Here is a 16417-nt window from a genome sequence, read left to right as displayed (position 1 = left end):
AAAATCCTATTCTTATAAAAGGCAAAAATAAAATGGTGAAAAAAACCGCTAGATTTGATCCCTTTAAAAAGGGGGGAAAAGAAAAAAATGCGATTCCTTTAAAAGTGAAAAAAATAAAAAAAAACATTTAAAAAAGTTCGTCCGATTCCTAAGAAAGTGGTGAAAAAAAGGTTCGTAAAAAATAAGAAGCTGGTTCGTATAAAATAAAAAATGCACCCGAGAAAAAAATGGAAAGGGCGAAACAATGTTCGATTTCTAATCAGTATATATCTCTTCTCTATCTCTAATCTAATCTAATCTAACTATTTTAAAATAGAAAATGCACGAGAAAATAAAAACTGTTCAAAAAACGTGTGAGAAAAAAGCGCAAAAAACACGCTAAAAAGGTTTTCCATCTTCCATAAAACAAATAAAAAACGCACGAGAAAAAATATTTCCATCATCGGTAAAAAAATTATAAAAAACATGCGAGGAAAAAACTGTCAGAAAAAACACGCCATTTCTAAAAGAATGGTTTGAAAAAACAACGCAAGAAAAAACACCGTCTATTAAAAAACAAATCGCTCTGAAAAAAATGTCAGAAAAAACACTAAATTGATGGACGGTTGAGTCAGATAGGATCCATTGATTTTTTGTCATCTACTACATGGCTTTTATTTCGTCATATATTATACTCCTGTATTGGAAAAAAAGGCAAAAAAGAACATTTGAAAAAAACAAGCAAAAAAAACACGCGAGAAAATAATTGTTAGAAAAAACAGGCAAAAAACACACGAGAAAATAAAAGCAAAAAAAGGGGAGAAAAATATGGTTTTCGTCGTCAGTAAAAATAGCAAAAAAAACATGCTAGGAAAAAAACTGTTAGAAAGAAATGCGGCATTTCTGACAAATGGTTTAAGAAAACCGCGCAAGAAAAAAAAACACCGTTTATAAAAACAAACCGCTCATTAAAATACAAAAATTGTCATTAATATGATTATACATGAAAAAGTATATTATGATTAGAATATTTTCACCCATTATAATGCACGGGTATTTTTTCAGTATAATATAAATATAAAAGCAAGAAGAGGAAATAATAATAAAGGGAGCAGTGTAGGAGGTAGCTAGTAGCTTGGTGCGGTGCCGAGCGCGTAGCTCTTGAGAAGGTCACCGCAGATGGGGAGTGGGCGGGTCTTGAGGAAGCCGAGAGGATTGGCGCGGCGGACCATGGTGGCGAGGCCGGCGTCCTGAACGAGGGTGACCGGCGCGCGGTCGCGACCCACCTCCGTCTCGTGGCATTCGGGGTCCGGGCTGCTGAGCAGCGCCACCGCACACACCTCCTCGGCGCCGCGGTTGTCCACCAGCTCGATGCGGTAGTGCCCCGCCGCGTCCGTCGTCCCCTCCGCCGATCTCTCCACCGCCCCGCTCGCGCTCATGAAGTGCCGGCACTCCAGCCGCACCCGCGCGCCCTGGATCGCCGTCGTCGCGTTCGTCTGGAACCCCGCGCGGCACGTGTCGCAGTACACGTCGCCCTCCACGAAGAAATCCGGGTCACGGCTCCCCTGCACCGCCATCGCCATCGCCGTCGCCACCACCATCACCATCACCACACCGCCGGCCATAACCATACATCAATCAATCAATCTCGATAAATTAATAACCGATCCTGCTTATATATATATAGCAGCTATATATATATCGAATAGTTGAAGCGATCGATCGGCTGGGAATGGAACGACGGCCCAATTAATCAGGTGATCCATACATTAATTTGCATTGCATGTTATATATGACTCTATTGTTAGTTAGTTAAGTTGCTTGCGTTGTTGACCAATCGAAAGTACTCCTAATGAACTTCCCCTACAATTAATTAAATAATAATAATGCATGAGAGATAATCAACATAGTACTAGACATATATATAATCAAATGCCTCCTCTAAAGACTAAAATACTAATCATATAAGTACAATCAATCCGGATGGATGAGGATACAAGCAAAAAGCTAGCTGGGACTGGTAGTATACATGGCTCTCTCAGGATCGGAAAAGAAAACAAATAAGCTAGCAGCTAGGAGTATTAATTAATTAAGCCATGATGAGGAGGGCGGCGAGTAGGACGGCAGCTGCGGCGGTGGCCTTGAGGGAGGTGGCGGCGGAGGAGGGCGGCGAAGGGGGAGTAGTGGTGGCCACAGGCGCCGGGGCGGAGGAGGAATCTGCCTGCACGACGTCGATCTGGATCTTCATGTTGCCGGTGCCGGTGGTGGTGCAGTGACCGGGGAAGCCACAGATGAAGTAGCGGGTGCCGGTGGAGGTGAGGGGGATGACGTCGTTGCCGGTGGTGTGGGTGGCGATGGAGGTGGAGGTGGAGCACGAGTCGTAACCCGCCTTGTTCACCTCCACCACGTCGTGCCGCTGAGCAGAGTACTTGAACACTGCAACCATCCCCATCCATTACCATATATATGTATTCACCGGCAGCCCAGCCAATCGATATATACGATACGATTCTGATTGCATACCTATCTGGTCGCCTGGATGGAACCTCTTTTGGGCGACCCAGTTTGTGTAGTTGGTGGTGAGATCCCATGCGCCGCCCGGCTCGCCCACGTTGTAGGTCGCCGCCGACGCCATGCCCACCAGCATCGCCGCCATGCCCACCAGCACCACCGCTACTCCTCCTATACTACCCATATATACTCTACCTGGAAGGGGCAAACTAATTAAAGCAGAGGAGCTAGTTAAGCTAACTACTCTGAATCAATTGCTGTATGCTTTAATTTGTCTGTGATCGATGATCGATGAAACAGGCAGCTTTTACTGGAGTATATATATAAGCCTCCTTTGCAAGGTCGGTTGGTCAGCAGGTAATACTAGTCCACGGTTGGTAGGTACTCCTACTAATTATTATTGTCTTTTTTTCTTATTTTTCATTTTTGCTCCTTCTTTTTCTTCATAAAAAAATAAATACATTATATTATTTGTGATGGCACGTCTATCCGTTCACACTGCTCATAGCTCTAGTCCTTAAGTACGACTCACTCAATCCATCAGACCATTTCTAAATATATACGCATGCTTGATTAAGTAAGTATGAATTATTATATATTTAGAAAATAGATTTATTTTTTTAAAAAAATCTATAAATATACTCCCTCTATTTCAGGTTATAAGATGTTTTGACTTTGGTCAAAGTCAAACTATTTTAAATTTAGCTAAGTTTATAAACAATTATAATAATATTTATATTACCAAATTAATTTTATTAAATTAATAATTAAATGTATTTTTATAATAAATTTATTTTGGGTCGAAAATATTACTATTTTTTTCTATAAACTTGGTTAAAATTGAAACAATTTGACTTTGACCAAAGTCAAAAATATCTTATAACGTAAAATGATGGAGTATTTCTTTTTCTTTTATATAAAATCCACCGTTTAGCGGTTAAGAAAACGTGATAATAGAAAAATGAGAAGGTTGTAGTATGGAGCGAAAGTTTAGAACTAAATCAATTGGGTCGCATGAACGATTAATTGGAACTGTCAACTAGCGTTTGTATTACGTCCGTCCGTGCATCTACCTAATACGAGTATAGTGCAATCCCACTTCCACTATACGCGGACCATTTCAATTCGATTGACTTTGTCTCTTAGGTTGCTCGATCATTTGCGAGAAATTTGATAATATGTCATCCATTCCAATGCCGTGTACTTTTGCCCTTCGCCACGTACACATGTCAGATCTTAGGTCCCGCCCAACGCCGTTGCCGCTACGCCCTTCCAGTTGATCTATCCACTCAAGATCGATCCAAGCCAAGCTTGCCCGCCCCTATCTATGTGCCTCGCCGCCTCGGCCACACCTTTGCTGCTGTCGTCAAGAGGAGGAGCTGGTAATTAAACTAGCACCTGTTTTCTTTTCAATTAAGTAATAATATAATTTTCAAATAGTAATTAAGCTTATTTACACCTGCTTGCCTGCTTAATTGCAAATTATAGTATATTACATGGTCAGCATGTACTGCAGGTGGCCGGTCGTTGTACGCGTAAAAGCGTAACACCGTGTTTAGATCCTAATTTTTTTTTCAAACTTTTAACTTTTTCTATCACATCAAACTTTTCTACTCATATAAACTTCTAACTTTTTCGTCACATCGTTTCAATTTCAACTAAAATTGAAAGCGTGAAATAAACCCAGGCTAAGAAGAATTGGAGGAAGAAGAAGAATTCTGCAGGTTGTTGGCCTGCTGCAGTCTCATCTTAATAATTTCCACACGATATAATTAATTTATACTAGTACCACAAGAGAGTTCCAAATTGGCGGCTCAAGACTACTGCGGCTAACTGGTCATGTGACACGTATGTTAGCTGCCAGTTGACTACTCTGCTGGCCTGTGGCGTATTACGCAACTAAACTAATCAGATCGATCCATTGATAGATCATCATTCAAATTAATTCTGCTGACGACAATTCGATGTACACTAAGGCTGCGTTCGTTTGGAGAACAAATGGGGGAATGTTTGTTTCGTTTTCCGCGCGCACGTTTCCCAAACTACTAAACGGTGCGTATTTTACAAAAAATTTCTATATGAAAGTTACTTTAAAAAATCATATTAATCTATTTTTAAAGTTTAAAATAGTTAATACTCAATTAATCATGCGCTAATGGCTTACCTCGTTTTCCGTATCTTCCCAATCTTCTCAATCTCCTCTCCCTCAAACACAGCCTAAGGCTGCGTTCTTTCAGGAGAGATAGGGGAGATTTCACTCGTTTTCCGCACGCACGCTTTTCAAACTACTAAACGGTGCGTTTTTTGCAAAAATTTTCTATAGAAAAGTTGCTTTAAAAAATCACATTAATCCATTTTTGAAGTTTAAAATAGTTAATATTCAATTAATCATGTACTAATGACTCACCTCGTTTTGCGTATCTTCCCAATCTTCTCTATCTCATTTTCCTCAAACACAGCCTAAGAGCAGGTACAATAGCAGGCTATAAGCCAGCTGCAAACATATTTTAAAGAGATAAAAGATGAGAGAGAAGGGCAATGGGCTACAGATTTGTAGCCAGCTGTAGCACGGACTCCAAGACGCAGTGTATGTATGACAGGTGGGAACAGATATTAATAGTGTAGTATATAACTATTGTATGAATTGGCTATTAAGTTGGCTATAAGTGAATTGGAGCTAGTAATTGTCTATACTATTAAACTTGCTCTAAGGGCAGTTCCAACCCATAGTGTCCATAAGCAGTGTCTATGATGCCATGTCAATAAAACATCACAATAGAAACTACACTCTATAACCCATGGTTTCTTAAAATTGGTCATTAAAAAATACATCATATCTCTTCTCTACCAATCATATTTATTCTTCATCTATTATGAAGACACTATTCTCTTCCAATGCAAAACTTGATAGTGTCTAGTGTATAGGTTCTCATGTTGAAGCTGTCTTGCATGAGACCCAATTTCTTTCTCTCTTCACTCTTTCTCTTAGTTAATATAGTGTCACATAAGCTAAAAATCTTACATGGCAATGTAGTTAATGCCATAGACACCGTCTTAGGTGGGGTTGGGACTACCCTAGGCATATCCATGCGTCAACTTGCTACTAGCATTTACAGGTTTAGGACCTTTGATTTGTTGGTGACAGAACCCAAGGCGCTTGGATCAGCCACCGGGCATCGATCAGTTGATCATCAAATTAAAATTTCAGTTGATTAAAACTACGTACTAACTGGTCGTAATTATATTAATTACTCCTAACTAGTATACTATATAGTTATATTAGCAAATTAATTAAGGACAGCAATCAGGGGTAAGGACAGTCAATCGTATCGATCGAGTGTATATGCATACGTGCGTAAATTAAGCTAGCATGTATGTAGGTAGGTACTGTAGCTATATACTGTATAAGTGAAGTAGAAGTATATGACATATTATATAGATAGTGGTAGTACATGTATAGAGAGAGAGAGAGAGAGACGATCGATATGATTGATTATGCGGCGGGGCGTTGGTCATCGTCGTCGTCCTCCGGCGGCTGCAGCTTCTGGGGACGAGGGGCAGGCTCGGAGGAGGCGCCGGCGACGGTGAGGTACTCGAGCGCGGTGACGACGTCGCTGATGGCAGGGCGCATGGTGGCGTCCTCCTGGAGGCACATGGCGGCGATGGCGAGGGCCTGGTAGAGGCCCTTGGTGGGGTAGGCGCCGCGGAGCAAGGGGTCGGCCATGTCGGCGAAGAGCTTCTTGTCCTTGAAGCGCGGGGCGGCCCACTGGACGAGGTTCTGCTCATCGTGAGGGCGGGCCATGTCGATGGCGCGGCGGCCGGTGATGATCTCGAGGAAGACGACGCCGAAGCTGTAGACGTCGGAGCAGGTGGTGAGCTTGCCGGTGAGAGCGTACTCGGGGGCGCAGTAGCCGTAGGTGCCCATGACGCGGGTGGAGACGTGGGTCTTGTCGCCGACGGGGCCGACCTTGGCGAGGCCGAAGTCGGAGAGGCGGGCCTGGAAGGAGGAGTCGAGGAGGATGTTGGAGGCCTTGAAGTCGCGGTAGATGACGGGGGGACGAGCTGCGTCGTGCAGGTGCTCAAGGCCGCGGGCGGCGCCCTGCGCGATGCGCATCCGAGTGGTCCAGTCCAGAGCCGCGGCGCCAGGGGGCAGGTCAAGCAGGTGGTCCTCCAGGGAGCCGCGGGCCATGTACTCGTACACCAGGATGCGGTGGTCGCCGTCGGTGCAGTACCCCAGCAGCGTCACCAGGTTTGGGTGCTCCGCCAGCAGGCTCAGCATCAGCACCTCCACAAGGAACTCCCGGTTCCCCTGCATCCCGTTCCGGTCCAGCTGCTTCACCGCCGCCTCCGTCACCGTCCCCTTGATGCTCAGCCTCCCCCGGTACACCGGCCCGAACCCTCCCTCCCCCAGCAGCGACTCCGCCCTGAACCCGCCCGTCGCCTCCGACAGCTCGCCGTACGTGAACGCCCGCGCCGTCACCTTCCCCTTGCCGATCTTCAGGATCTCGTCCGCCACGCGCTTGTGCCGGTAAGTCACTGTCCATTCATTTATCCATGAAAATATACAATGTTTGTTTCTTTGTTTGTTGTATTCCGAAAATGTAAATATATGGAGTAGCTTAGCTAACTAACTAGGAGTACATACGATACCTGACTCTGCCACGATCTCGTTCACCAGGTTCACCAGGTTGCTGTTGTTGTCCCTGCTGCTCCCGCCCAGGCTCCGCTCCGACGCTAAATTCTTCTTCTTGCTGCTGCTGCTGCTGTTGCTGCAGCCGCTAGAGGAGGTCGAGGGAGGCGCTCCGTCGCCATCGCCGTCCCCGTCGCCTCCTCTGTCCTCGGACTGGAAGCAGCAGAAGATGCCCATTATATTTATGGTGTGCTGGGCCCTCCACCAACGCCAACAGGAACGAATCCTGGAACCAGAGGGATGATCCTCCAACTCTGCTCCTCAACCAGCATCCGGTTCCAAACTGATAAGGCCTAGCCAGCCAGCCACCAATCTGATGATCGATGATCGATAACAAAGGGATGTATAATTTTAATTGAGATTATCAAGGATGATCGCCGGACGGCGAGCTTGTACCGTACGTACAAACTGCCGACGAGCGAGGCGCGCGCGCGCGAATGGAATGGGGAAATCCGATTGCTTAATAACCTTTCTGGCATTGCCCATTGGAATGGATGGGGTAAATTAATTCGTCCGTTATTAGTTTATTATTATTATTTGTTCCGATGAAAAAAACAAAAAGCAGAGGTGCTCTGTTTTTTTGGATGGCTCCTAATCTGAGCCAGAAACACAACCAACCGCATGCCGGCCTTGGCCTGGCAACGCCAACTATATTAAGACTGCCTGCAGTTATCTATCGATCCATGTAGTGTACGTAGTAGTATTTTATTTATTTATTTATTGGGTAAATATATATATGTATATATTGCCAGTGCCCAGTGGCAGGCTGTGCATACTGTTGCTGATGAGTGGAGTAGTAGTTAACTTGACAGCCAATCGATGGATATAATTGAGGTTTGTATGCAGGAATATAATGGATGGAATTATACATGGATGCATGTAGAGTAAGAGTAGTAGTAGCTGCTAGGTCCCGACGTAGCCGAAGCCGACGATGAAGGCGGCGGCCGACTGGAGGAGCAGGTAGATGTAGAAGCTGTCGCGGCCGTAGGCGATGTCGTAGAGGGCGCAGTAGAGCAGGCAGGCCCCCAGGAGGATCTCGGCGACATGGACGTCATTATTGAAGAAGCTTGTGCGGCTGGAGCTGGTGGTGGTCTTCCTCCCAGGCCTGGTGGTGGTATTAGCTGGCTGCTGGTGCTTGGGGTTGGCGTTGCCTCGCTTGTCGGTGACGACCCACTCGTTGGCGCGGGTGGCCTCGAGCAGGCCGATGAGCGTGGCCTTGGTCCGGTGCATGGACATGACGTTCTCGAAGAGGATCCAGAAGATGAGGAGATGGCAGGAGCGCGGGGTGCAGGCGGCGTTGAGGAGGGTGATGGCGGCGGGGACGTAGAGGGCGACGTACTTGGGGAGGCGGACGTGGTCGGAGCCGGCGAGGACGCAGGCGGGGATGACGACGCAGTAGAAGGAGAAGGTGAGGAGGTGGGCGACGAGCTTGCGGAGGAAGAAGAAATCGTAGAGGAGGTGGAGCTTCTTCCAGGGGGACACGCGGGCGGTGGGGCCTCGAGGAAAATCTTGCGGAACAGGTTGGCGGGGCCGCACGACCACCGGTGCTGCTGGTACCGGTACGCGCGCAGCGTGCTGGGCAGCTCGTTCCGCACCCCGACGTGCCCCACGTACACGAACCGCCACCCCCTCAGGCTCGCTCGCACCGCCAGGTCCATGTCCTCCACCGTCGTCCGCTCCTTCCACCCGCCCGCCTCCTCCAGGGCTCGCACCCGCCACACGCCCGCCGTGCCGTTGAACCCGAAGAAGCCGTGGCACGCCGACCCCACCTCCTGCTCCACGCGGAAGTGGTAGTCCAGCGACATCTCCTGGATGCGGGTCAGAAGGCACTCGTCCGCGTTCACGAACCGCCACCTCGCCTGCACCAGCGCCACCCCCGGGTCCGCCACCAGCACCGGCACTGTGCGCAGGAGGAAGTCGGCGTCCGGCTGGAAGTCTGCGTCGAAGATGGCAACCAACTCACACTCCCTCGCGTACGCCTTCCGCAGCCCCTCCCGCATCGCCCCCGCCTTGTACCCGCTCCTGTTCCGCCTGTTCTCGTACCTTATGCTCACGCCCTTCCCCGCCCATCGCCCGCACTCTCCCTCCACCATCTCCTGCAATCCATTATATATATGTTCTCTAATTAATTTCCTCTTTCCAAATTACTAGTATATACTGTATGAAACACAGACGTACGTACCCTTATGGCTGGATCTGTAGAGTCATCCAGCACCTGAATCACCAGCTTGTCAGATGGCCATGTCATCCCACACGCGGCACCGATAGAAAGCCGGTAAACCTGCGCATTGCACCGTACACCCCTGTTTTATTAGGCCAGATCGATTTGGTAAAACCAACTCTTCATATATATGCACATTAATTTCATGTTCTGTTCTGGACAATATACTAGCACTATATAATTACTGTGGAAATTAACATATATTATATTAACTAGCGTAGTGGCCCACGCAGATTGCGCGGCTAGCATTATTATATTTTCTGTCATATAATTACATATATGTTTTCTCAATGTATTATTCAAATATATTAAAATGAAAACATTATTTTAAATTTTGTACTACCTTTACAAAACTACTAATGTATAATATTCATGTATAATATTCATATTGTTTTTTATATACATGTTAGTTATTAATTATTTTTAATATTAAATTTTAGTTATTTGTAAATTATATTCCTATATGGACTTTAGGCTCTTCTTTCAATATTATTTATTTTTAATTCTGAATTTTTATTATTTCTAATTGTATTTCTATGTGGACTCTAAACTCATCTTTCAATATTCTTTAATTTTTAATTTCGAATTTAAGTTACTTCTAAATTGTATTCTTATATTGACTTTAGACTCCTCTTCCCATGTTTTTTTAATTTTGAATTTTAGTTATTTATAAATTATATTTTTATATGAACTCTAAACTCTAATTTTAATTTTATTATGTTTATTCTGAATTTTAGTTAGTTTTAAATTCTTATATGGACTCTATACTCTACTTCTAATATTCCTTATTTTTAATTCCGAATGTCTATTATTTCTTAATTGTATTTCTATATGGACTATATACTCTACTTCTAATATTCCTTATTTTAATTCCGAATTTCTATTATTTCTTAATTGTATTTCTATATGGACTCTATACTCTACTTGTAATATTCCTTATTTTTAATTCCGAATTTCTATTGTTTCTCAATTGTATTTCTATATGGACTCTAGTCTTCTCTTCCAATATTTCTTATTTTTTAATTACGAATTTCAACTATTTCTAAATTATATTTCTATATGGACTATGTTTTTCTTTTTCTCTGATTAATGTGGGAATTTCTAGGCCGTGAGAGCGAACGTGGAGGCTCCTTTTTCTATTCCTTTAATAAGTTAATAGATAGATATTTCTTAATATGCCTTTTTTTCTTTCTTCAGTTTTTAACTAATCCTAATCTATTTCTATTTTTTCCGCATCCCCAAAACATTGTCCGTTTCCAGTTTTTCCCGTGTAGAGTATGTTTAGGTTTTCCTTTTTTTTACCGATTGTCCGATTCAAGTTTCTTAATGTCTTTTTTTTCTTTATTCAGTTTCCAGTGTGTAGTATGATTAGGTTTTCCTTCTTTTTTTACCGGTTGTCCGATTCAGAGTTTCTTTTTTTTTTCTTTCTTCAGTTTTTAACTAATCTTCTATTTTTATTTTTTATTATTTTTTTGGATTAATGTGGGAATTTCTAGGCCGTAAGAGCGAACGTGGGGGCTCTTTTTTCTATTACTTTATAGATATAATAGATTCTTTTAGACCGGCCGGAGAGAGTAGCAAATTATCTAGACCAGAGAAGTGTATTTTATGTACAGAGTTGAATTTGCTGTTTTGATTTTTATATATATTCTTGCACATGCACTTCAAGCTGGGAAAGTACTCCCTCTATTTCATATTATAAGACTTTCGAGCATTGTTCACATTTATATAGATGTTAATAAATCTAGACATATATATATGTCTAGATTCATTAACACATATATGAATGTGAGCAATGCTAAAATGTCTTATAATATGAAACGGATGAAGTATATATTTTCATCCCTAGAGAGGATAATCTCATTTTTCATAAGATAGATCAAATATATATTTTCAAGCTGGGAAAGCATATATTTTCATGCACTTCAAGTTTATATTTTTTGATAATCTCATTTTCTCAATACACAAACATGTAAGTTCAAATTTAATTTCTATAAATTATAACAAAAATATCAAATAAAATTGTGGATTCACATCAACTGATTTCAGTTTAATTTATTATTTTTTACAACTCGTAGAAGTCAAATTTGATCTTGCATATATTGTAAAGTGATATGTCTCATATTAATTTATCTTATCAATTTTTTTTAAAAAAATATGACTATTTAGATGGTAAGAGATGTCTCCTCGATGGATAAAAAACCCATCTTCCTTAGATCTTAAAATCTACTTTCTGCATGTGCTTTTGTTAGTTAGTGCATCATATGTGTCTATTCGGTCGTTTCGCACGAGCTAGCTAGCGATCTAGGCACTACAAAAATTGATTTTTGCATGCTTCTAAAGGTGCGTATCATGGTGCTTTCTCTGTTTCATGCTACAACATGTTTTGATTTATTTATTTGTCATCTAGGCTCACTAGTGTTCATATAATATTTTTAGATGGGATACATCCATATAAATTTGGACACAAACACATTAATTCATATATAAATATGTTCAAAATCTAAAGTATATATTATAATTAATGTGAAATAGATAAAGTAGTTGTTTAGAAACGAAGATCGGTACGGCTGGGAAGCAATAAAACCAGAAAGGAAACATGACAGTAGTGATGATGCGTGGGCCAGGCGCAATCAATGGAGATTTTCTGCAATACTGCTGGTGCAGTAGCAGTGGCTGACGTGTGGACCCGGAACCATATGTCAGTCTCTGCTACTACATCAGCAGTACTGCAGAGGATGTGCATCTAGGCGCAATATATGTATATCATCGTTAAGTACTAGTTTGTTTCGAGATGTAATGACGTGCACTCCTATAGTTGACATATATACTGTTGCAGTGCCATGCATATATTATAAATGCACTTTTCATACTAGCTAGCTGATTTGTTTTGCGTGTATATATAATTAATTTCTTACTTTACATTAGACGACGTGGACAGGCATGTAGTGGAAGCACGGAGAGCAAGTTCAGCATGAACGCACCCAACTGACCATGCATTTGCGCGAACTAACAATGTACTACATGTGAAGTTCGTTTTTTTTTTAAAAAAAAAAGAAGAAGAGGAAGAAGAGAAGAAATCAGGCATTTTGCATGAGGAATAGAAACCACAGGCGCGGCAGCGCGCAGCTGGGGGATCGCCGCCGCGGCCGACCGCAGGCCAAGCTTGATTAATTGTACGTTCTGGTTGCTCGATCGCTTAATTAATTAGTATATATGTGTGTTAATTAATTAATGTTACACATATGCATTGCTGTTTCCCAGCGTGGTGTGGTATGTACATATACAAGTGTAGGCGGCTAGGCGGTGGCAGTGAGAGATGGTGGATGGATCGATAGGAGTAAAAGTGTTGGGTCGGGAAAAGCCAAGAAATTAAAGAGGACGTATATACAGTACAGTACAGTACAGTATAGCAAGAGGTAGCACGCACAGATTACTACTGACCTGTTTCTCATTGAACATGGGGATCTGCACCAGGACCATGGGGCTGTTGGCCGCCTCCGGGTCCTGCAGCAGCTGGTCGTTTTCAGCGCCATCGTCGTCCTGCTCCCTCCTGTTGCTGCGGCGGCGGCGGCGGCGAATCAGCCACAGGGCGGCGACGACGAGCGCCATGTAGAGTCGCTCGAGGAAGAGCATGATCGACATGGCGACGCAGACGTAGACGGCCAGCTGCAGCGTCGGCAACACCACCCCGCACCGCACTGCCCGCCATGCCCATGCCAACCCGCCGCTCATCATCCGGACCGACCTGCCTAGCTTGATCGATCTTACTTAAATTAATTAATTGATCAACGTACCAGCCGATCGAATATATCGATATACAGGAGTACAGTATATATGATCAATTAATCGATATGATCGATCAGTTCCCCGGGCGCCCTTCGACTTGGATTTGACCGCCCAGGAGCTGATGACCCGCCTGTTCTATTTCTATACATATGAGTATGTATGCAAACAATATTAATTTGTGATCGATCGATATGATGTGTAGTGGCCGGCCTAGCTCTAGCGCTAAGCTAGCTGCGTGCACATATACATATCTTGATTGAGCAGCTAGCTAGCTTGGAATTGGTATATATAGTGATATATATGATCGATCCAGAGAGGAAAGCTACAGAAACTGCTAGCTACTACTTAATTAATTAAAGTTTTCTTAATAAAGGGAAAAGGGTCTCCTCCTTTAATTTGTGTGTGCATGTATATATTGGCCGGTCAGCCTGGATTCATGCATGTTTTTTTCTTTAACAATACGCAAACCAGCCGGGGTCCTCCTCCTCCTGTTTTCAATACAAAATAATGCGTATTTTTTCTTGGCCTGTTTTGCTTTATTTGCTGGCTGCCTACGTGGTATATATGGGTACAGCACTAGAGCCAGGTCAGGGCCGGTGCATATGCGGTGAGGTCTACACGTATCTACGTACATACGTACACCTTTATTGTCATATGTAGCCTACCATTGCCATACAGCTAGGTGCCTACTCAGAAGACATGTTTGAGACTGCTGCTACCTACTACGTCCGTCCTAAAATATAGTAACTTTTGGCTAAAATTTAGACACATAGTTGTCCAGATTTATAGCTAAAAATACTTATATTTTGGAAATTCGTCCTAAAATATAATAACTTTTGACTATAAATTTAGACACACAGTTGTCCAGATTAATAGCTAAAAATGCTTATATTTTAGGATAGAGTGAGTATAATTCTCATGTAAGCCTCTTCATAATTAGTACACGCACGCATCGATCGTTTCCTTCACATTATATATATACTCTCTCACAAGTCAGATCCGTTCTCCCCCCCTAAAAAAAAGGAACATGCATTTGTTTAATTAATCTCTGTTTAAATCTAGAGTTGAATTTGCCGTTATACTAAATACGGGATACCTCAAAGATATGCACATACATCAAAGAAGTAACACTTACAACTTCTACGAGAAGACAAATCCCTTAAACAAGAGATGGCTAGCAACCTCACTCTAGCCAGCCCGATCCAAACAGCTAGCAGGTTGAGAAGGTCGCAGATCCGATGCAACTGATGACCTCCTCGCTTGGTGATGCGGCGGCAATGATTGCGGTGGTTGTGGGGAAGGGGAGGGAGGATGGATCGTGGGAGGGGAAGGAATGCAAGGGTCGAAGGGGCCGAGGGACTTACTGCAAGCTAACTTCTCCTTGTTTCATACATTCCAATTTATTTACTGAATTACCACGATTCATGTTGTGAACCGACAATGATACTGTCATGTATCTGGTGGGCTGCATGGGCTGCTGGAGAAATGGGCTTGGCCTAGCTCACATACTGAAGGTGCAAGCAACCAAGAAGTATAAATACCAACCGTGGCAGTGAGAGAAGGCATTGATGAATTAGAACCTGATGGCTGTGGCCTCTTCTTCCTCCTCTTGATTTCTCCTCTAATCCCCTACTCTGTGTTTCTCTGATTCCCTTTACCCCCTGCTTCTCTTCCCAATCTCTGCTGCTAGTTCTTCCAATTTGTATCCCTGAACTTGATATACAGAGTTGGAGAGGATATATTGCTCCTGTGCTTGTGTTCACCAGTGAGATTCATGTGGGATCGTGACAGATACAAATTTATTACGGTAGTCACCCGAGTCGCCTAACAACCCATGCCCTTCCCCTACAAGGGTGATGATGGTACACGCGACCGATGTGCAGGCATCATGCCATCACTTGTCACTCCTTACTAAATGCGAAATTCGCTTGTGGACGAGCACGTTGCATCCCGTCGTCATTAATAAGTTGTTGTTTCCCTCGAGTTACAGATGTGCAGGCTCGATCATCCCGTCGTCGCATATGCTTTCAATAGTTGTATATAGCTTTGTATTTGCACAACTTTAACCTCCCTCCATACTAAGACCCTGTTTGGATCCGAAGGGCTATTTAACAGTCCTTTGGAATCTTGCTATTTAAGAGTATTAAACGTAGATTACTGACAAAACCTATTCCATAACTTCTAGGCTATTTTGCGAGACGAATCTAACGAGATATATTAATCCATGATTTGCTACAGTGATGCTACAGTAATCAGCCGCTAATTATGGATTAATATACATCATTAGATTCGTCTCGCAAAATAGCCTAGGGGTTATGGAATCGGTTTTGTCGGTAATCTACGTTTAATAATCCTAAATAGCAAGATTCCGGAGGGCTATTTAATAGCCCGGAGGATCCAAACAAGACCTAAATGTCTAGGGGCTTGTATGTACTTTTTTCCAAATAATTGGCTCGATCATCCCGTCGTCACATATGCTTTCAATAGTTGTATATAGTTTTGTATTTGCGCAACTTTAACCTCCCTCCATACTAAATGTCTAGGGGCTCGTCTGTACTTTTTTCCAAATAATTGAAATGTAAACATAGGAGTAGGGTGTATTTATAAATAAAAATATATTAAATGTTTGAGGGTTTATTGGCAATATTATTTATTAGCCGGCACAAACTGGGTTTCGTGCAAACATCGTCAAAAGTCAACGACATTATCTATAAAAAAACAGCAACCGAGAAAGTGTTATTTGTGCGCCTACATTTAAATAAAATTACATTATGCATTATTGTGAATATAATATAACTTGCTGAGATTTATTCTTATATAAAGTGGCTCAAAGTATAGCCAGACGATTTAAAGTTCTTTCACTATTCCACTAAGTACCGATCTAACCTTTTTCTTGCCATTTGTCTCTCTGTATTGGGCCTGGTATTCCATAGCCCAAAGGCTCACATGTGGAGACCCACTTAGTGGAGCAACCTAAGCAGCGACTCGATCAAGTTGGTCGATCTCTCTCCCTCTTCGCTTGATCCCTTTCTCTCTCCAGTCTTATCGCGTAACACCATCCTTCCGGTCCTCAGCCGCCTCTTTGATACTCCCTCCATCCCTAAATATTTGACGCCGTTGACTTTTTTAAACATGTGTGACCGTTCGTCTTATTCAAAAAATTTAAGTAAGTATTAATTCTTTCTCTATCATTTGATTCATTGTTAAATATACTTTTATGTATACAT

General features: G+C 42.9%; 4 protein-coding genes across 4 annotated transcripts; all 4 read right to left on the bottom strand.

Annotated features, from left to right (window-relative positions):
- Positions 1-947: 947 nt before the first annotated feature.
- LOC4347928 (pollen-specific protein C13) lies at positions 948-1735 on the bottom strand. Its single transcript, XM_015756153.3, has one exon. The coding sequence runs from the start codon at positions 1608-1610 to the stop codon at positions 1107-1109; it is 504 nt and encodes a 167-aa protein (XP_015611639.1). The 5' UTR covers positions 1611-1735; the 3' UTR covers positions 948-1106.
- Positions 1736-1877: 142 nt separating this feature from the next.
- On the bottom strand, positions 1878-2783 carry LOC4347927 (basic blue protein). The gene is made up of 2 exons (XM_015756152.3): positions 2503-2783; positions 1878-2415 (listed from the first exon to the last, which is right to left on the bottom strand). The coding sequence occupies exons 1-2, from the start codon at positions 2672-2674 to the stop codon at positions 2069-2071; spliced, it is 519 nt and encodes a 172-aa protein (XP_015611638.1). The 5' UTR covers positions 2675-2783; the 3' UTR covers positions 1878-2068.
- Positions 2784-5867: 3084 nt separating this feature from the next.
- LOC4347926 (probable serine/threonine-protein kinase PBL23) lies at positions 5868-8023 on the bottom strand. The gene is made up of 2 exons (XM_015796016.3): positions 7141-8023; positions 5868-7026 (listed from the first exon to the last, which is right to left on the bottom strand). Exons 1-2 carry the CDS (start codon positions 7355-7357, stop codon positions 5984-5986), a joined length of 1260 nt encoding a protein of 419 aa, XP_015651502.1. The 5' UTR covers positions 7358-8023; the 3' UTR covers positions 5868-5983.
- On the bottom strand, positions 7975-13289 carry LOC4347925 (glucomannan 4-beta-mannosyltransferase 1-like). The gene is given in 4 exon segments (XM_026020294.2): positions 7975-8673; positions 8676-9276; positions 9363-9461; positions 12846-13289. Coding segments are annotated over 4 exon segments (1584 nt in total). The 5' UTR covers positions 13140-13289; the 3' UTR covers positions 7975-8083.
- Between the last annotated feature and the right edge of the window lie 3128 nt (positions 13290-16417).

Source organism: Oryza sativa, chromosome 9, assembly GCF_034140825.1.
Source record: "Oryza sativa Japonica Group chromosome 9, ASM3414082v1".
In the NCBI taxonomy this organism is placed as follows: Eukaryota; Viridiplantae; Streptophyta; class Magnoliopsida; order Poales; family Poaceae; genus Oryza; species Oryza sativa.
The sequence above is the reverse complement of the archived record's forward strand: the minus strand, read 5'-3'. Positions and strand labels throughout refer to the sequence as shown.